Here is a 23,597-nt window from a genome sequence, read left to right as displayed (position 1 = left end):
TACTTTGGATCTTGTGGTGAAAACGTTTTCGTTTCATTGTTAATTTACCAGTTATGAGATCAAAATACCAGAGGCTACTAAAATTTTAAACAATGGAATTCAAACTTCAAAACACATTCTTTTGAAATATCGAAATCTCTGAAATATTTAAACTTCCAATACATTTAAATATATTCAGATCCTGAAAATAGTCAAATGAGGTTCAAATTCCGAGATGAGTTCCCATTAATCCCGTTATGTCTAGGAGCTTAAACTTAAGTAACAAAACAAGGCAAACCCAACAAGCATTCGGTTTTCCAAATATAATTTATTTATATAAAATAGACAATCAAACAAAAATAAAACAATTAAAAATAACTTACTGTGTATGAATTCCTAGAATATATTCCTAAATTGTACTATTAATTTCGCACTAATCAGGTAACTGTCCAAAGGTATTCCGAATGAAGGTTCTACTGTGCTAACACCACTGGAGACTCACAGTTCTAAATCTAAATGTTTTACTTCAATGAAATCCCTTGAAAGTAAAATATCATTGAAGTCCTTGAAAGTTTCACATAATCCAATAGAATTATTTAAAAATTTAAGTTATTGTATAAATTTACATAATACAAAAGGTACTGAATTTTGACATTAAAGATTTTTTGCTCTGCTAAATCCTAAAAACAAATATGATAAATAAATCACTGTTTCTTCTCAACGACTTTTACAGAACTGGCATAGACTGGAGAACAGAATATGTGGTGCGTGTATTCTTATTATATAATCTCTATATCTGAACCAAATCAACATAATCTTATTCAGTAAACGATTCTCGAACGTTAAATCTTGTTATTTTGAACTTTATGACCTTCTCATGCTATTGAACCAATCAATAATTAGGGTTTGCATAAAAGCTCCACAGGGTAAATGCATTCCTATTTTTACGTCATGTTTACATGACCTATATTCAAATGAATGCTTGGCGTATTTTACTTAAATAGTTGTTGACGTAACCTAGCGATAGGCCTTGATTTATGAATAACATTCCTACAACGTAGTGTACATGTACTTTACTACGTGTATAGTGCTAGCCAGTAAATTAATTAAATAATTAAAATATAATGTCATAAACCTAAATGTCTTAAATAAAACCATATTATAAATTTAACAGATGATACATTAATCCGTAATACATACATACATACATACATACATACATACATACATACAATACATGCAATACATACCATACATACTATACATACATACAGATATGCTGGCACGGTTGATCTGGATTACTTGTAGTTAACGGTGTTCTCATCATCATATTTACAGTATGATATTTCTCATCTACTGTGATATTTTAGATAATTATTAATGACTGCATTTGTTGTAAGCATTTATGACATTTAAATTCAGTTTCAATGAGTCACAGCCTTGGTCACTCTTTTTCGGCAAAAGCGCGTACTTCGAGGTTTCCCTTTCTTCTTTCTACAATGTTCTAATCAGCTTTACAATCAGATGTATCTATGGTAAATGTGCTAAAATAGTCCAATTAATTTCTTGGATAAAATAACACTAGCAGTGGTGTAATTTTGTTATTTATGTTTACAGAAACGTGTTTTGCATTTCTGTTTGTATTGGGAAATTTCAATAACCTAGATCTTAGTCTAACAACTCACTTTATATTCATGCGCCAATAATTTATACATCTAAATTTACTAATATTATATTTATACTTAATTATTTTTAAAGAATTCACACTTTTGAGTGAAACTGATATATAATAACATTCTTGCTCAGCTTTTGAGCAAACCATTGCACTCACAAAGGATAAATTATATAACATGTGCACCAGATAATTTTGGCTCATCCTTGCACCCGAATCAATACTTTGTGACGCACAACCTTTAGCGTGAAAGGCGAACCATCACCAAAACATCTTTGCATATTTCATATATCAATATATATTTCTGAACGTTATTGTTCAATTCTACTTGCTGTGACCGCACGTTTCTTCTGTCCAATTTCTAAACACGCGAAGCATCATCTCTAAATATCAGCAAATGTGTATAAAAAATAATTAGTGACAGCCATTTTCAATGACTTTCAGAACACTCCAGATCTTGCTGGTATACTAATTTTTACCTTTGGTTTTCTATATTTTCGTGTCCGTATACTGGATGTACAAACACAAAGATATGAGTGTTTTAATTTTCTTAAATTCTACCTACTGCTCTATATGAAATATAAGCTCTTTTGATATTGATAGTGCTGTATATACATGTATCGATAAAACATTCAACACGTAACCAGGCTAGATGTGGTGAATAAAAATCCACAAATGCAATAGAGAATTATCATAATCAAAACATATTGTTTTCAATTAAAGTTAAATTCAAATATTGTATTAGAAACAGAGCTTGATGTACTTTTCCTAAAGTAGAAAGTAATGATCGTTAAATTAAAAACTTCAGTCAAAAATATTTTGGATACATACTGTTTCCCTGAAGTGTGATTATACAGGTCAGAACTGATAAATTCGAGCAAATTGGAACTTTATTGAGCTACCAAAGATGTTTTGACAAATATATGTGTACTGAACAGCATTGACAAAAGTTGGCGTTTCATCGCTTTTGTTGCCAACTGGGACTTGTAGATATAAAGAGAACAAAACCAATAAAATTAAGGACGGAAACACTTTTTGATTAGCTGCCCATTGTACAATAATTTGAGAAAAAAATTAACATTTATTTTGGTAAGAAACCATCAATGTCTATATGTATTTAATTCGTAAAACGTCAGCCTAAAAAACATTTTAACCCTAAGAAAGTGTATAAAATATATGAAGCAATTAAGCTAAAAGACTGGTTGTTTCATAAGTTAGTTGTGTAGATTTTCAAGAATTCATCATCCTTATATACTTTTAACATTATTAAATACCTTATGTAATACGAATGTGTTGTCTTTGACATACGTACACAGACTGAAAGAATATCAACAGACAATTGTAATCTTTTCATCATCAATAAGAACTCGAAAAGATTAAGATACTAACCAGCAATAAAGCTTTATCACAACCTGTTTCTAAAATTTAGTTAATTGCTTGTTTTATTCGTATTGTAAATACGTCTTGAATTCCTTTCCAAGTTTCGAATGTACTACTTTAAACATAAGTTCTGTATCACCAAATATCATTGACTCCTTCACGTTTTTGTCATCTATTGTTTTTCCAGCTGGCAAAGGAACAGTAAACTTTCCAAGCAAACGGCATGATGGATCGGTGACAAATTTAGGAGATTTTTCAGTAGAGATAAATACCTTACAGTCTATCTCTGTCTGGTCCGCTCTGACAGGAGTCCAAGATTTAGTGATAGTGAGGTCCACTTCCAATTCTTCGCCTATTTCTACATACTTATTAAAAACATCTGTACACTTAGATATACCATCGTAAACTACTTGTTTCTCCGCTGGATGAATTGCAGGGTCGAATTTGCACACTGTTTTGATTCCGTATGTAAATCGCGCTATTCTGGTGGTAATTTTTCTAGGCACATGCACCGTGATTACAGCACCCTTGAGAACTACAAGTCCTCCTCCATCAGGAATGGTAATCATTTCCTGTCCAAAATTGCTTTTGAATGCATCTTGAACCAGTTCACACTCAGAAAATCCACCAACCAAGATAATTTTCTGTAACTTATTCAAAGCAGTGTCGGACAACAGTTTCTTTACATGATTTATCGTGCTTTTGATAGACTCGTCGAAAAAACTGACGCCAATACTTGGATCGAATCTAAACCTATCGCCTACCCATGACACTTTACCCACAAAACCAGATCGAGTGATAGCGCTGCTTATTTCACCACCTCGTTCCTTAAATATTTCCATCAGCGAGGATGGCATTTTACAAGCAATCTTTGTATCCATATTGTTTTTTATTGTCCTCTTCTTGGTTTCAAATTCTCTGAGCAGATCTATATAATCCGACGTCTCCCTCCTCATGAATTCTCGTAGAATGTCATGACCCAAGATATTACCAATAAAGGCGAGGAAGTTCTTGTCGACACACGTTCCTCCCCAAGGTCCACCGGACGGTTTATAAATTTCCCGCAAAGAACCATCGTGTTTCATTTCATGGACAGCAACATCAATCGTTCCACCTATAATTGAACAACAAATATGAAAGGAATATATGTACAGCCATTTCGTAGACAATGTAATTTGGCTCCACATTTTTCGGGAACATCCTTAGAGATTGAATTATAATTATTTTATGCGATGATAACTTCTTGTCATTCAGTGTTGTATTAAAAGCATTCATACAACCTGTAATTAATGACTGACTATAACGTTGTTTATCAATGTTTACAAAGGCTAGCATAAATCCTACCTAGTTCACTGCATGGATGAAAAAGCGCTCAACACACCATAAAATACATGCATGAATGCCATTCAAAATTCACAAATCAAAATATTTTTACGAGACTGTTTGTCTCCTAAACTCTTAGTAATGCTGTTTCGCATGACGAGAGAGAGAGAGAGAGAGAGAGAGAGAGAGAGAGAGAGAGAGAGAGAAGTTCAAGCTCTATTGAAAGAGGTGTCACTTTGACGGCGTACATATGGCTACGTCTGGGGAATATGGCAAAGAAGGTACGGGATTCTGTAACGATACAAGCCTCGTTGAGATTCCGTCGAACCGACCGACTTTACTGAAGTACTCAACATATAAAGTTACTTTCCAATATCAATCTACATAAACTTAAATTACTGATATAAGAGATAGATATAAAACTACGATATTCCTTCACTTACCAACATCATACATTTGTATAATTTATGCCTTTTAGAACATAATTCAGATAATTAAATATGCGAAAGTTCACGATAGCTAAAGGACCTAAGATTCAATATTTCAGACTAATACCAAAATCATGTAATAGAAATATATTTTACTGATTTTAATCTAAAATGTCAACATATTAAACTCTACTATTTAAAGAGTATTTTCTTTCTGAATTAACTATTACTGAGTATAAAGTTGGTAGCGAACGTCGTTTTATTTACTATAATAAATAACTTATTTACAGGTAAATATAAGTTCTTCAAACAATTAAACTTTCCAATGCATTATATTAAAGAATAGTAAAGAAATATTAGAATAATCCATTGTTGCAACGTACCGATGTTAGATTATCATCTTTATGCTATATAAAAAATTGTACACAGACGATATCTTACCTGTAACGATATAAGCCTCTTTGAGATTCCGACGAACGGACAGATTCGTCAACAAATCCCCTCGCTTTTTATACACAGTTTCTTAGGTCGCAGCCAAATATTGTCATACGTCTAGTTCTTGAATTTCGCAAGAATCTCAGTGTGATGCTTCATTGTTTCTTACAGACTATCATTTGGGTCTATGTACGTCATTAGACAGACAATTTTGTCACATCAGCTCATTTATCCACTGAGAGGGAATCTTTGGAATTTGTTAGTTCAGCTACCTATACAACTTACCGAGTATAGTTTTTTGCTGACTTATGATACAAGATAAATGTATAGTGCAAGAGAGTTTTGCCTTTTTGCTCATAAGGACGCAATCTTTTATTAAATAGTATATAATTGTAATACCGAAATAAATGACTTTAATCTCAATATATTTTAATAGGAAATTACTTTTAATATAATTTAATGAAAACTTACTTTTAATTCAATTTAAAGAAAATTTCAATCTTATTATTTTTGCTAAAAATTTCTGTTCTATGATATTTATTCTCCTTAATATCTGCCATAATATGTATGTATGTATGTATGTATGTATGTATGTATGTATGTATGTATGTATGTATGTCTGTATGTACTGTATGTATGTATGTACAGAGGCATCCACTATTACAACATGCACCATAATGTGATTAAAAAGAGGAGGAATGAGGCAGGCATGGTAGATAACAGAAGTAATTATTGCTGCAACAGGGATAGAAATAACAACAGCAAACGCAGAAGAAGAAGAAGAAGAAGAAGAAGAAGAATAAGAAGAATAAGAAAAAGAATAGGTTATAGTGGTCGATGATTCAATTTTTGTATGAATACCTCCAAGATCTACGACCATGTATTTCAATCCTGGGCGGAAAAGTTTTTCTACAGCGGATCCTTTCAAAGATTCTAGTCGTTCACACCAAATGGCAGCTGCCTCAGGTTCCAGTGCGATGGAGAGTTGATCATTACTGATTCCTGCCTTTGTGTAGAAAAAAAACCCATTTATTCTTCCTATAATGGGCCAAAAATATTATCAAATAAAATTGCTTTCATCCTTAAAACTTCTCATATTTGAAGGAAATTTGTATTAACACCATTCAAGAAATTTCCTCCCTCGTGATTATTTACAGCCAAATATGAAATTTTCAGGATAGCTAATACATTCAACCGGTACGTAAGACATCCACCCAATAATCAAATCGGATTGACCTTTCAGGCGTAAATGTTTTATAAACTGGCTACCTACCCATTGGGTTACACAACAGGGTTAATAGTCATGAAACTATCAGAGCAAAATGCATTAATTAAAAAAATGAGCTTTAGCAGCATACCCACCCCCAAAAACAATACAAAGAATCTGGTGTGAATGACTATAACTATAACTATATATATATATATATATATATATATATATATATATATATATATATATATATATATATATATATATATATATATATAAAAGCATGATATTGTGATATTGCACGGTAAATCTTTTTCGTAATTAAATACCTTTGTCACGAGCTTAAATCTAACCTTTCATAGGAATATGTTATAAATCTAAACTCATTTTTCATATATTTGTTCAAGATTAAACCAGACTGCACACATTCAGTAACTCAGTGAATATAACCTTTTTACAATTTCGCACATATATTGTTGCAAAAAAATTCACAAACACGTGTTAACAATAGTTTTGAACATGTACGTATTTGACTTTTAAATGCTCAACATTCATTTAAACATTCTTTTTCTTCAGAAGTATTTAGAGCATTCGAAGCAAACGTTTTATTTATAGAATGAGTAAGAGTTGTTGGATTTTTTAAAGTCTCAAGTATCTAATTGCGAATTGTCACAAAACAATTAGTTTTAGGATTCAAGAAACTGCGTCAGATAACAGGAAATATTGATTCGTTAATTATTTCATTCTTCTATAGTTGTCTTTCCTTTTTGTCTTGCATAGTAAAAATAAAAGATTGCACAAACGTACGGGTATTTATTTTTAGAAAGTCTCAATCTTCTCTCTTTGTCTGTCTGTCTGTCTCTCTCCATTCCAATTTTGGATTTGCACTATTTCTTTCTGAAGATGAAGCATTCTCAGATCTATCTCCATCTATTTTTTGTAACTGCAATTCGCGTCATTTCCTATCGGAACCAAATACGGACTTACTAATCAAACATGGAACACCTTTAACCACAAAAAATCTCCACTAAATATTAAACAACAATAACCTTTATCTATTGTTTAGTTAAAGACGTTTTCACTAATGAAAGATCATAATGTCTGGCAAGCTCAAGAATTTCGTCCTTTTTCGTGGACTCTAACCATTCATGGGTAGGATTTAAAAATAATTTCTCCACTTTCGATAATGTTGTAAAGGTTTGCTGGTTTCAAGATTTTTCAAATATGTGAAATTAAAATACCAGACACTAAGAAAATTCCGAAACAAGCTGAATTTAAATTTCAAAAGCAACTTTAATTTCTCTGAAATATTTTAAAGAAATTCGTATGCATGAACTAACCTAAACTTCCATTACGACTCAGTGGTCTTAAACTATAAAATAGAAAAAGCGAAACAAACAAGTTTAGCAACAGAAAAAAAATAATTAATTTTCCGAGAATAGAATACAAAGTGAAAACTTAAAATAAGTTGCAGTATTATGAATGAAATCCCAAATGGTCCTAAAAGTTCTATCACTAGTTCTAAAGTATAATGTTACTAATGAATTCTAATATTGAATGTACTGATGTATCATAGCCTTGAATGTATTAATGTGCCAACAGTCATGATGTATCACAATGATATAATCCACAATGTCCTTGAATGGATTCACAAAAATCACAAAATAATGATTTAAGCCAAAAGTCAATGAACACTTTGTCATTCGAATGAATAATTCAAATAAATGAATCCTTTAAAACTATAATTTAATACATCTAAAGACTAATAATTATGTTAATCACAACCTTGATATATAAACCTAAGACAGAATAAGAGAATTAGGATGAGGGTCAAAAGTTCATTTTAAGAACATTCTAAGTTGTAAAAAATGTCAGGTCTTTTACTTAAATTTATGCAAAGATTATGACAAAAATCAGGTAGACCAAATATTTCCAATGTCTTGAACTCAAATCGAAGTGAACGTGTTTACAAATATTATCTTAATTTTGTTGTATAAAATCATGTACAAAAGTTAGTTATGTACTATATTGTTTACAAAATGACCCTTACAGTCTACAGTCATGGACAAAACTTAAACACACAATATAGATATGCATAGCAATATGTAATGAAAACCCGTTTCTACGCAAATCTATATCTAGGAAGGCAAAAAACGTTTTGCCTTGGGGATAAACATGTACGTTTTCTAAGCATTTTGTGAAGATCATTTAACAGTGTAGCACATTTTCAATTTCTTTTCCTCTGTTTTCCTCTGCGCATATAACACTGATCATTTGCTTGAAGAAACAAATTATTTCAATGTGTGGTATTAGGTAAACAGCTCGCGACCTAAAGGAGACAGGTGACCGAAAGGACTGTGCTTATGTGCTTGGGAAAAGAAAGGAATCCAAAGTACACTAACTTTAGAAGTTAATTAAAATACAGAACATGAATTTTGCCAGAGTAGAGAACAATGAACTTCTGAAAGTGCATTAAATGAAACAAATATTAAGTGGGGAAAAACCCAATTAAAATGAGGTCGGCTATTTCTGTTACAATATATATTGCAAAATTCCCGTAAGTGAAAATAACCGAGCCGAGCTAGTAGTATTTTGAAAGATACACATTTGAAGTAAAGCCCAGCTGTGTTTTCTATAACACAAATTAAGTCCATCAATCATACACCAAAATAAATGGAATGTATTAGTTTCACAATAACTAAGATGTACCAGGCCTATTTGAAATTATCATGATAACTAGTGAGGAAACCCTTGGAATCTATTTCGGTGTGCAAAGTACAAAACTGTAGAGCGGAACCTTAGCGGTTATACACAAGGTTTGGTCATGTATTAGACATATGCAGTCTTATATTATTTCATATTTTATAATATGATATAGTTACGGATGCGAGATTAAAATAGCTTAGAATTGACAACACTTAAACATGAAATGGCATATTTGCTCCCATGGTGTTATTATGGTGTTGTCGTTCAATACATTTCAATTGAAAGATCCTGGAAGAGAGATATTCAAGTTTGCTGAAGCCATGCAGTTCTCCAACACCTACATATTTTGAACTATCTTTGTAAACTAACATGCAAACAACAACCCTAAAACCTCATCCAAAGAGATCTCTAGCAATGAAGAATGTTTCACAATGAATGGTTAATAGCTATCCCCATCCACTGCACTGCAATGTGCATTACGAATACCCCTTACGCTAGCTGCAGCTGATATTATCGAGTCCATCAGTTTCTCTTATTCAATAACCAAAAAGCCATTTTTATCTCTTAGAAAATGGAGACGCTACAATCGTTGCGAAAGCTAACCATGTATCCCGTCCATTTCTCACACTCCTATATGTGTGTGATCATATTTTCCAAATATTGACAAATGCACATATATGATGGCTCTAGCTTTCACTTAAGGGCTATTGGTAATACGAATTGGCCTAACAGCATGGGTGGGTGTGGTATAGTCTGATATCACGTATAGTACGTAATGAGATAAAAAATATATATATAGTTATGTATATTTGATTTAATTTATATTCATTTTAATTGCTTGTTTTTTTAGTTTTAATTTTTTTTTATTCCATTACATGCTATTGTAATGTAATTTTATTTACTGGATTTGACATTTTCCAGAAATTCAGTTCAGTTGCTCGTAAACCTAATAATAGAAACGTTGTATCTAATGCTGATTCTACTTTCTGACCTTGATTCATGAGCTGATGTAAACAACATTTATATTTTTTTAAAATTCTTTCTCAGAGTAGTTTCATAAAGTGAAATCGAGACCGTACTTGAAGTACGTGACAAATAACATGTAGCAATTATTTCGAAACTCTGGTTGTACCAGAAGGTTGACACTCATCCGGGCATCTTTTTAGCGCAGTAGCCAGATTTAATATTGATGTATTGAGAAATAATTGTATTCTTGCCTTAACACTTGAGACGTCAAGTGTTTTCTTTTTTTGTTGTGAACAGTTTGAGTTTAATTTTTAATTTGTCTTCAAATTATCTGGATTCTAAGATATTATTATTCGCTGGAAATACTTGTGCTGTAAACTAATTCTTGGACAAAGACAGTTATCGAAATTTACAGAATTCAAACACTGGAAAATTATTTACTGTGATTCAACAAAGAACTGTTGACACATCAATGCTACACTGACCACAGCATACGTCATCGCCTTCCTTTTTGGATTTAATCGGCATTCGAACTCAGTTTATTTAAGACATTTTTTACTAGAAGTTCTATTTTTTAGTTCTTGGATTATTCTTGGATTATTTTTGGATTTGATTCGTAAAACCGTTAAGTGTTTTTTCTCATTTTTACCTTCTTTTTCTAGGGAAATAAATTTGTTAAATTTTACAAAACTTGTTGTCTTCTCTCTTTTCTTGCTACTATTCATTGAGCCTAAACACGTAACAATATATAAATTATATACGAAATTTAAAAACTGTAATTTAAATGTTCAGGAGCAGTCTTTATTGCGGAAAAAGGATTCATGTGAGCTAAAACAGGCAATTTAATATTGGATTCTATGCGCAAAAGACCACGACATTGAGAGATACTATTAAGATATTGCATTGTAACGTATCTAGTAGCATGAAGACATGAAGACTAATCAAGATGCAACTTGCATTACATTTTTCACATACATTGGGCCTTGCATACAATGCAGGTGGGAAAGATCACGATGCCAAGTAATGGGGTCTGTCATATTGTTCTTTTTCCAGTCAACCCGGTTCCTGGACTGACAGTCATTACACACATGTCTGTAACCCTGTAGCATTGTAATTAGAAGTTGTAGCATTTAACTTCTTCCTTATTTTGAATAGCTGATAAATGTCTGACAGTATGAACACTTTTAAAATAATCAATCCTCTCACAGCATTCAGATATCACGTGTGAAAACATCTATTTGATGAACGGTACAATTGTTCATTGGTTTCATTTGAATTTCTACAAGATCTCTGTAAACGAGTTCTAGCAGATCATGAAGCAAACTACAAATGTTCTCTTCTAAACTATCCGTGATGGGGACCATCTGCTGAACTACATGTCACCCACCAGACACCCAGACATTTCCATATATACGAACCCAATCATAGTGTGGAAACCATTTGACATGTTTCAAGGAAGCCAAATTATTTTCTTTTCCTACCTGTACTGTTTGAAACCACAACTAAAACACTACTTTATCTCCTCGTCCGAAGTAAATAAATACTGCTCTGTCTAACCATTTGGGACTGGGGCCTGCCTGAACTATAGACCATTTTCTTTTGAACGGGACCAAACAACTGGCACCATAGATATAATAAGATATAAGCTCGACAAGTGGGCGTCTGTATCAAGATGAACCAGATTACTACAACTCAGACACTAAGAATGATAACGAAAATAAGATGTTTATTTATATATGATTAAAGATAGAAAAGTCCTACGCATACATTTCAACATTAAACTTACACAATGATGTTCACCAAGTTAAATAACTCATATTATTATATGCTCATTTTTCCACTGTTAACTTTACATTGTCAAAATCGTGCAGTATTACCCGATACTGAACCCGCGCGCCAATACAAATATAGTATTCACGTGCATAAAGGAACTACTTTCTATTGTAAACAAACAATGGACGCAGACGCCTGCACTTTTGAGTTGTAAACAAATAATGTACACTCGCGTAAGGGGCGCTTTACGTTGTGGTTGTTTAAATTTGTTTCTGAATGAACTAAAACAGATGTTTCATAGACTGCCACATACCAGCTGATTTGGCACATTCCGCGTTGATACAATGTTTCGGATTTAGGCTAGCTACAGTATGCAACAGAAGCAAGAAAAGGTCCTTACAGATAACATGCAAGTGACAAGTCATATACTGTTTTCTTTAGCTGGTGATAAGAATGTAAAAAAAAATACTTAGTTTTGCATCCTTAATTTCCTCAAAATGAACTTTCTTAGTTCTGCAAATCCGAATTACATGAGCCATGTCATAGGTTCACAGTCTTGATTACACATTTCGAAATTGTACTGTAATTTCGGTGATAAGTGCAATTACATCCTCCTTACTACACTCAAAATGAAATAAGCATTAAATTCCATAGCGTCTTTTTGATAATTGCAATTGAAAGACTTCATATTATTCCCACATTATGATTTTAAACATTCAATGACAGAAACAGAAACACATTTGCAGATGTCAACACGCTTCTCCCTAGCTTCTTGAATCCGATGTATTTCATTTGGAATTGTCACATACAAATCAGTCCATAATCACAAAATTTTGTAGAATCGAAAAAAATAACAAAATCTATTAATTTCAGATTAAATGGAAATGTTGTTGCAATGCACATTCATTCACAATATGACTCCAAATTTCAATTTTAACTAGACACGCCATTTTCTTTCGAAAGTTATGTCGAGCGCGCGACTAAGTTCAAATTTATCTGGGCGGAGTTATGTGCGCAGTAATAATGTTGATTTGTGTAATGATGAATATGCGCCTGTGTATTTAGTTTGGAATACGGCATACATTCATTTACGTTGTTCCTTGTAGTGTATTTTATTTATATAATTAAGCCTTAGGCAGAATTTTAAAAAATGAGCATATAATTAAAAGGTTACTGCATTGGTATGGGAAAATATGAACTCGTTTTGTCGGATGGATATACTGCACTCCCAAGGTCGTGCATTATTCCATCCAAAAAGCTCGTTCATATTTTCCTATACAAATGCAGTAACCTATAAATAACGAAAAATGATATCTTTACAACCGAAACGAATTTTAATATGTAACGAATCGTCAGAAATAATAAATGAATTGAAATCAAATGAAAACTTAAGCACAAAGAAACAGCGATTAATCACTCAAACAATGATATTTGAATTTCAAAACAATGATAAGCATTCACTCCAATAGTGATAACGGGTTTCATATAAACAATGACAAATTTTCACTCAGTGACAATTTTACTCAAATAATGATGATGATTTTCAAATAAATACTGATAATGATGACTTTCAAATAAATAATGATAACGATTTTCACAGAAATAACAATGACGGTTCTCGCTCAAATACCGATAATGATGGTTTTTTGTGCTCGAATAGCGATAATAGTAACCCAAAAGTGGGAGACAACTTGTGGCGTCCAAATGAAAACCACAAGGTATCTTCAGTCCCACCGCTGTCGGATGGTTAAGGAGCCACCACGAATGGTCTGCCTCTCCCAGCCTGCCTAAGGATCCCTACGACCTCTTTGTTCCCTGCGGAACCATTGGTCCCTAAGCTTTCGCGCCTCAACGTGAGATGACCACTATCTTCCTCCGACATTAGGACACCTGGTATATACCAAGTTACACTATAACTACTGAACATCCAAACCAGCACCACGGCTAAGACCACCCCTTCGACACATTGCTCCACAGCTGACAACACAGACAGCACTAACAGCTCTACAACTACCCAACACACACACACACACACACACACACACACACACACACACATCCAACACGGACAGTCATACAATGGCTTCCACAACAGCTCCATCGCATCAAAGACAGCACAGTTAAAACACATCTCAGATCATAGACGGACAGCATCAACAACCCTACAGCTGCCACACTGCCCAACACAGGCAGCTCAAACAGACTAACTAAACTCCGACAAACACTTCTTCTCCACTCACAGTAAAACGATTGCTATCCCAATAGCTGAAAATATAATGACTAAAGTCGTGTAGCACATGCGACAGGGTAATACATAAAATGCAATGTCATACATTACTCATGTGCGTACGTGGAGTTTGTGTGTGTGTGATTTGTATTTTTAACGTAGCTGTAACAATTTTTCATTCATATTGCTACGATGTCTGCAGTGTGACAGTTTATAGTGATGTCTAGGACTGGGGCGTCATGCCACAGACATGTAGCATCATGTCCCACCCAGTCACATTATCCTGACACCAGGCCGACCAGTCCTAACACTAACCTCTTAATGCTGAGCGCCAAGCGAGGCAGCTGTTATTACCATTTTTGTAAGTCCTTGGTATGACTCGGCCGGGGATCAAACCCACGACCTCCCGCTTCCGAGGCGGACGCTCTAACCACTAGGCCACCGGATCGGTTCGTACATGGAGTTAATTATTAAACATTAATTTTTTTCATCGGGGCTACTTTACAAGATTATCACAATGATCAGGTTCGGATGTGAATCTGCATCTGACAGAATCTTACAGAACTTGAAATAATATTCTCTCGTCCCTTAATACATGCAAAATTTATGTGGATAGAATTCTTCTGTTCACTTATTCACTGGCAAATTTGAAAACAACATTGCATTACATAGTCCGGAACTATCAAGAATGCACAATAAATGTTAGAACAATAAAACAACACAATTCTGTTCTATAATATAGATAGGAAAAGGCAAGTTTACAATTCACTTACCTCTACAGCTTGAGATATTGTACCGTAAAGTGAACACTTCACTGACAAGACTTTACGTAATGTGAATTTAGTATGTACAATGAGCCTACATGTACACTAGCTATGTTGCAATGCACGGCCCATCAACTCAAGGTATATCAGTTTTCTCACCGAATGCACCTAGCTCGTCAGTATGTACGATATAAAACAAATAAGCCACCTCAGGTAATACTGTACGCAGAAACGAAACCTGATTACATTTTATTCGAAATATAATACATAAATATACACAATTCAGTGAAAGAGTAATTCACTGCCATATAAACAAAACACACAAAGATGGCATTCAGGGTAGGCGTCATTTGAGCAAGATCGTGGTCCTGCATTCCTCTTGTCACAGGGTACTGCGTCCCTCTGGTTACACGGTACTGCATCACATTCGTCTTCATTGAACTAGGGATTAGTAGTGGGCCCATCGACTTGTCCGCTATTTGAGATTCATCTATGTCAGCCTCTGTACTTGCAATGGTCTGTCTTAGAACTTTATTTATACCGGGGATCGATGTAGTCGTAAAGAAATGTGTTACAAATTTTTAAGTCGTATTCGTTTGTCGTAGACGATCTGACAAACTTTCTCCAAGGGTAGTAGGACGATTTGATGATCCTGCAAATGTACAATTTTGTGAGGATCCAACGTTTTCACATGAGAGTCTTGATCTTGCATGACCTAAAGTCTTCTTTCAACACGTAAAAGTTGACAACTTGGCTAGTTCTATTTCAGTCCTTTTACTGTGCAATTGGTGTTAAGGTGTCCCGCTTGTCTCGCTACTGGTAACTGTAAATTTTCTGTCCACCACAAGCAAAGCTAAAAATACTGTCTTCTGGGTAGCCATAGCTCTATGCTTCTGAACATTCGCCTTAAATGAGTGGGTGATCGCTTCGAGGGTGATTTATGTACATACAACAAGCGGTGTTAAGGTAAAGGACTGGATGCCCTGAAGATTCAAATGCAATATACAAGTTAAAATGGGCATACGCAGCTGCGTACGCTGCAATGATGACATCAAATGGTGCAAACACTGAGATTTCTTCGTAATTCGCCAAGGGTAAATCCTCATGTAGGATCTCAACGTGTTTCGTGAGTTTTTCTTTATTGTCCGCGATTCGAAAGCATAGACTTTGGTCCGTCATGTATTCCGTCTTTGACAATATCGGACGTTGCGCTAGGTTTACCCAAAACAATTCAACATGACCTTTGCAACGATCGTCTTCTTTCATTCTTTAACCACGTGTTCCAAAGTAATGCCTTTTAAGGATCTGTACCATTCTTCAAATGTATCTTTGTCGTTTGGAATCTGGCACCGAGAAGGATGCCAACACCTTGCTTTTCAGGTTTAGAAATTTGTTGACATAGACTGATAAAATCCCTAGACTGGAGTCGTCATCTTGTTGGTATTGTCCTGTGGTGGGAAAGTGCTAAATTATTATGCTTGTAACAGTTGGTATCCACGATCGAGAGGATGAAACAATTCCGCACTTAGCCACGATCATGACAAAGCGCGTTCTTGATCATTGTAGCAACATGATTTGTCTTGATTACACGTACACGTACAGCACAAAAGAAACATCACTATTCGTAGCAATAATGGTAAAACAGGAAGGTACAAGTTCGTCGGTGGTAACACCTCGCATTTGATCCAACCTTCGTGCTGACGAGACTGTTCTAAGTTGATGTATTCTGTCAACATTTCAGGGTGACCGGTAGGGAATCGAGCATTTTTACACACTGAACGATATATGAACAAACATATTGTTACACGCACACGGGTATTTACTTGACCGAGTGGTTGTCAAACCCTGGCGCGATTCTCACTTGGCATACTTAGAGTGTTCATGCGACATAGAACACAATATGAAGACATGATTGTGCTATACAACAATTGTATTATTAAATGACATCGAGCAAAAGGAAATTTAAAAATTTCAGTCATAGATTTCTCTGCACAATCAGAACCTTAACCATTTGCGAGTTTGCAAACTCAGGTCGCGCACTAATCATTAGCCCTGTTGGATTAGGAAAAACTCAACTGTTGCTGGATATTATTTTACGATGGTTGACGTGGGATACCGAGATTGCGCCGTCGGCTGATGATCAACTATGTTATGGTGTTCTCAAGGATTTAAAGAAAGAGTTGAGTGGCAAAACGTCCACGAGAAGCGATTCTTTTACCATCGATTTCTTGTCCTCAATCAATGAGGTACCTATTATTGACGATGTTGATGCAAGTGAAAATAATATTTTCGTGCAGTACTAATACAATGCTTGAAAATCAAATAAACCTCGCAATAATATTTTCACGAGGTCGGCATAAAAATACCGATGTGATATACTTGACTCAATGATACGACACATGCCTAAAATACTCTGTGACAATTGTAACATGCTGATGATATTTTGGGGTATTGACGTGCGTGCCATTGCAAACATGGACTTGGTGTGCCGATGACCTATCCTGGGATCAATTTCGTGACATCACTAAGCACCCGTATAGGTTTCTCACACTGACTTGATATGTGGGCCGAAATAAAAACATCGTGCGGATCTGGATACAACAATTTAACAATCATAACAATGACGTAAAATGTCTAAACCCGCTCCAGTGATGTTATAGAAAAGTATGAAAAGCGACGTAAAACCGCTAGTGAACACCAGGTAGTGATTTATAATGGTACGAAACTCCACAAGTGTCAAAGACAGCTTAAAGTCAAGACAAACTGCTCGAGAAGAACCCCCAGTGAACTTTAAACAAATATTTTCAACGATGACTAAACGAACAAGGGAAATTTTGGAACTTGATGAGGATAATAAAGAGGCAACAAGAGCATCAGTGGGACAGGTGTCAATGCTAACAGGAACAAAATAAGAACCGGATCCAATTTATGAAATAGCCCCCTGAATTTGAGGCAGAATTCACAGTTTTTCCTAACCCTATACCAGAGATAGATACACGGTTTATATTGTCTGGAACATCGTAAATTGAATTGGAGCAAATGCTAAAAGCGTACGCGCACATATACCTGCACAGCCACAAACAGAAGAAACACGTGTAACTATGCATCAACCAAAAACGTGAATCACTGCGAAAACACTAGAAGAATAATAACGCGAATATTAGAAATAACAACAACGAAACAAAAATTTCTTAAACGTGAAGCCGGTTCACCTCAACAATTTGAAGAAGAACCAAAACGTGTATCACCTGCAAGAACACCAGAAGAATAAGCCGAACTTTGAAAGAGAACACGAACAAATGGGAAAGTAATAGAGCAACAGCCTAGACCCGAATGGAAGAAAAGTCTGACTATCTAGACGAACAAATTAGAAGGTGGTACCAGCAGCAACTAAAACAAAAAAGTTATTGGTGGAATATAGGACTATAACGACTTCAAGGATTGGTTCGAAACACTCATGGGATCAATTCGAACGTGCAATGACACACTTGAAAACGTTAGTGAAGAAGCATCGATATGTGAGCGGTTGCCCTGCAATCACATCATCGACAAAACAACATATCGCGCGTTGATGAAAGAATCTGGTGTTGAAAACAATGACGTATATTACGACAACAATGATAACTTTTGAGATGATTGAAATATTTCATGTTTTGTGTGAAATGTTTTCCGCGACACAACTGGTTATTGTAAATACAATCCAAAGCATTGCCTCAATGATTACTTTCTCATCAACGAAACCAGAATTTAATGTGACGTTTCTACACCTGTTCTCAGAGGTGAATCACGCGAACCCGAAATTTCCTTATCATCATTGCGAATTTGTTACAGCTGGCCTAAGATCCGATCACAGCCGTTTGAAGATTTTGTTGCAAATACTTCATTTGTTTTCGATAAATATTGGCGCAACCTGGCAAGAAGTTGACGAGGAATCAAAAAGAGAGGAATTCTGACATAGAATTTTGTTGCTTGCTGGTAAAGACTCTACAATGTTTATACGGGAACATGAACCGACACTCAGCTATGACATCTCGATTAAATCTGGGCCGTATGTGGTTGACATAAAACGGTCCTTTCTAAGATCAGTGTTAGGTTGGCCCAAAGACATTACGGATGAAAACGAGTTTTACGCACGGGACATCATATCGCACCTGACATTGTCAGGATTACATCAACGATGCATATAAATTTAACTTCCGCTTCACATGTGTATCTTTCATGTCACAATAATCGATGGACATATATCCGTTTTAACCCTGTGGATCAAGTCGGGCACAGTGTACATCTGTTGAGTGAAAGATTGATGATACAACTCTACATTAGAGATCGACCTGATATTTGACAGTCGTACGTGGACGTGTAATACATGTTCGTGTTGTTAACTAGAGAAAACCTGTTTACGTGACATATTAAGGAACGGGCCTCGATTGTGTTGCTCGTGGATTGTTTACGGGCGCAGCAAAGATGCTTACAATGCTGCACCAATGGCTGACATGCGAATCGCTAAATAACATCGAAAACATTGCCGCGTATCAGTAGAAATATATAAGAATGTGAGCGGCTTAATCGATATGAGACTGACTACAACTATTCATGACTAGAGCAAAACCCAAACAGTTATGTTATTATGAACGGCAATAATGCCGGGCGCGGTTTGGTAAAACTATTAATGAAGCGGATCACGAACAGCGGGCTGATTTGGTCGGTGATTGCAAATCTGGCAACCATGAGTGAATTTCAACTGTGCATTTAGACAAAAATTAATAATGTGTGGCTCAGTTCCAAGATATATCAGATCCCGCATTTTACATAGCGCACTTATGTTCATGAGTCAAAGCAAAGGAGATTTTCAATATTTTTCATACCCGGCTAAGAATATTAAGCAACAACAAAAATTACAACTGCATGACAAGTCTAGGTTTCTTCTTCCGTGTGAGGACTTCTTGGAAAGTGAAGGAAAACTAGTACTAAACAATGTTGGCGATACCGATTATCCTTCCATTACCACGGTTGGATCTGTTAACAACGGAATCATGGCTTTGCTTTGCAAGATCAGCTGGTCCAACAATGATGTTTACCAAGGATGCATCTGAAAATTCAGATTCTCAACAATATTCAATTAGGAGACCTGGAAACGTTTCAGGCAACGCTGATGCACATTACAAACTGTGGCTGTTGGCCCTAACAGCGCTTTTAATGGTGGATTCGCACATCGTCAAGGACAACTTCATTGAGGCTCGTAACGATTTTCGTCTGCAATTCCCCTCTGAGTCACATATTTGAGTTTAGCAGAGATGTTCGCAAGTTTTTTTTTTGGTTTTTTTTTTTGGGGGGGGGGGGCAAGCATACAGTCAAATTAACCCGTATGAACAACTCCAACAATGTCATTTGGTATGTTGAAGGGACCGCTGATTGTAAATTTGTATTAAAATCATCAACATCGTGGGTACCTATGATATGCCCCTTCACTGTCTACAGAATCACACTTGCCTTCGTTTATTCAGTCGGGAACCTCTTCAAGGCTGTCGTTTCTCGAATATAACACAGATAAGAACCTACCAAGTACTATTCGAGACAGTTTCCATTGCAAATAAGTAATCATCATTGCCTCCCTGCATCAAAACATGTATTTGCGGCTATAAATCGAAAAAATGACAAAGCACAGAGTAAGATAATATTTTACAACTTAGAAGTTACTGAACATTCTCTGCGGTTAAACGGTTATCAGGAACCCTCTGAAAACAATTCGTCTTGACTATACAGAAGCCAATCATGTTGCAAGTGCAGATCATACTCTGTGGTCGTATATAGGCCGACATCGAAACGTTGTCAACATGACTTTATTACATTGTACCCGATTTATTACTTTTCATTGGAACACCTGAAGTTGTTCAAGCAATCAGTTGTTGCCATGTATTTTCATGCACAATTGGTACTAAGTACTGATGTTATGCTGTAATTCTTTCTAATAAGACTGTTGTTGGAAGGCGCGGTTGGTCGAATGAGGGTCCTTGATGAAACTGGGGAATTTTCATAGAGTAATTGATATAATTTTCTCCAAATTCATAATTTAACTTGTTGAAACTGGGGAATTTTCATAGAGTAATTGATATAATTTTCTCCAATTCATAATTTAACTTGTTAGTTCTAAAAATAATAATGTCATATCACGAAGTGAAGGTCTACCTTAGTAAAACAAAACGCGATAAAAACCAATTGTGATGTCATTATGAGACTATTTCAAAAAATTAACTGGAATTATCCCAGTGTACTCAACCCAAACACGACTCAATCAGCCTAATGCGGCCAAATGCAATAACACCTTAGTGCAGGGGCGGATTAAGGCTCACTGGTGCCCTAAGCACTGACAAATCTTGGTGCCCCCCTCCTTTTCACGTACACCTGGGAAGATAACCCTAGGGTGCACCATGATCAAGAAACAGAACATTATGATCAATTTGCACTAGTTTTATTAATTTGTTTTTCAAATCTTCATTCGTTTTTTTTCTTTTCACCCTTTTCTCAACTTTGTGGTGCCCCCTTTGGCCCTGGTGCCCTAAGCACGTGCTTAGTCTGCTTAATGGTTAATACGCCCCTGCCTTAGTAGTATTAAAATTATCCAAATCAGAGGTGATGCAATTACAAAAGACTAGTGGAATAATCCCATTTCTAGCAGCGATCCCAGCGTTGTTAGCACAGCGGATCCTGCGATTGCAGCGTTCGGAGCTGGCTGTCGGAAGTGCATCCGGGATGGTATTGAAAAAGGCAATTGGGGACCGTACACGAATAAAGAACGGTAAAGTCCTTCGATTACCAAAATAAAGAATATATATATATATATATATATATATATATATATATATATATATATATATATATATATATATATATATATATATATATATGCGTGTGGGTGTGTGTACGTACGAGCGTTCGTGCATGTTGATTTAAAAGAGACAGGCCAGTTCTATCTCTGTTCGAAAAGATTGTTGGCTTTAAGTTCCATAAGGAAAAATATTAACTGTATATGGTAACAGTCTGACAAAAAATGGTTACTGTACAAACAGTTAATAGAGCCATAGTTATCCATCCACCTATGACTCAGGTATTCCCTATTTATACCCAGAAACTGCACGTTGCCATACTTTCCAACGAACATTAACAGACAGAAGAGATGGTATATGTTACATATTGTTAAGAATACTTTGATGGTGTATCTTACCAAGAAACAGCTATATAGCTAGCATTATTCCGCTCAAAGACATCATATCATTCTGAACGAAAATCCGATTTGGGAGTTGTTTTTTGATGGCAAAGAACACAAGTGGATTGCTTGGTGCTGAGGCAATTGGGGTACATTGCCAGATGGAAAGAGGTCTTTGATTAGTCGGTACAACATGCAGAAGGCCGCGCCGTCAACCGATCTGATTTATTCGCGATGGCAAAATTAGTCAAGCATTTTAGTGGTGTCTTTATGCCAAATGAACTTTAATCGATGGTGTTATGGACAAGTAAAACCGGTATTGTCAACATGGATTTGACAATAGGAAATGGCACTCACTGGGCTGCATACGCGATGACACTTTGACATCATTTTTATTTTGACTCATGGACTGTCACCACCAGCTGAGGTTACTAATCATTTAACCCAACCTGTAGAAAGCCATGTACAGTTCTTTGATTTGACTATATCGATGCAAACTCGGTAGGACGGCCCCAAATGTGGTCATCTTGTTGATGAAGTGTTGCTAGCTCTTGCAAGAGGGAAAGCTTTCTCGAGCTCAAGACCATCCTCATAAACACTTATTGATTTCACATTTAAGTACACTTATACAAACTGTCTATTAACATTGATTAGGTATGCCATCAAAGCGGATTTAACTGAGTTTACCGCCGATTTATGTTTGTGTTAACCTCGGCGAGCTTCCGATTGTTCAAATCGAACCGGTAAATTACAAATGTCCAACGAGGACATTCAATATATTGTTCTTAGGTTGAGGGGTACTGTTAATTTTGCCGTGATTAGTTAAGTCAGAGGAATCAAAGACTCTGGTAGATTGCTTATTTTTATGAAGAAGTATGTTGACGATGCCGATACTATAACAAAACAATAGGTGTATAAACAAATCTCTGACATGTCCTTACCACCACGAGTATTGACTTCCTGGAGTGAAATTCCGAAATTATTAATCAAAGGAGAGGGAAAAAGCTGACGCATTAACCTTAGTATGTGGTCGACTTGTTTTTCATTCTACACCTAATGATTTTGATAGAGCGAAACATCATATCTTAAAGGTGTGTGAATCCGGGTCATACTTATTTTTTTAATTTAAAAAAAATCTGAACTCCAATTTTATTTATAAATAATACTAATCAGGATGCTGGTGTTAAATGGCCGTTAAATACCAAACACGGCTGCTCCAATATTTTTCACTTTTACATAATCAAAAACATTAATCGTCTGAGATGAAATTTACTTCGAGTCAGTCAACTTTTATCCAAGGTGATACTTAAACATCTTTGGCGTTTGTTATAAGGATTATAACTTTCATTACGTTTAAGTAATGCATTCTGACCACGATGATGAAGTTGCGGAATTTACTGTCCGTGTGTTAGATCAGCTGGCCAGTGATGGCAACATCAATAGTAATATTGTTCCACTTGTCAAAGAATATCGGCTTCAAAACAGTATTACCAGACCCTCGTATACGCTCAAATATAATTTTTTCAGGGC

At 35.4% G+C, this 23,597-nt stretch overlaps 1 protein-coding gene across 1 annotated transcript in view; it reads right to left on the bottom strand.

Annotated features, from left to right (window-relative positions):
- Window positions 1-2,960: 2,960 nt before the first annotated feature.
- Window positions 2,961-23,597, bottom strand: part of LOC149780716 (heat shock 70 kDa protein 12B-like) — a 111,282-nt gene continuing 90,645 nt past the window's right edge. The window contains exons 4-5 of the mRNA XM_089937766.1: window positions 6,079-6,223; window positions 2,961-4,145 (exon numbers count right to left, since the gene is read on the bottom strand). Of these exons, the coding sequence (XP_089793892.1) occupies window positions 3,094-4,145; window positions 6,079-6,223 (1,197 nt within the window). The 3' untranslated portion in view covers window positions 2,961-3,093. The remainder of the gene's footprint in view (window positions 4,146-6,078; window positions 6,224-23,597) is intronic.

The sequence above is a fragment of the Sinohyriopsis cumingii genome, chromosome 16 (genome assembly GCF_028554795.1).
Source record: "Sinohyriopsis cumingii isolate HCF-2022 chromosome 16, ASM2855479v2, whole genome shotgun sequence".
Taxonomy (NCBI): Eukaryota; Metazoa; Mollusca; class Bivalvia; order Unionida; family Unionidae; genus Sinohyriopsis; species Sinohyriopsis cumingii.
Note: the sequence above shows the minus strand (reverse complement) of the source record. Positions and strands in the feature narration are given on the sequence as shown.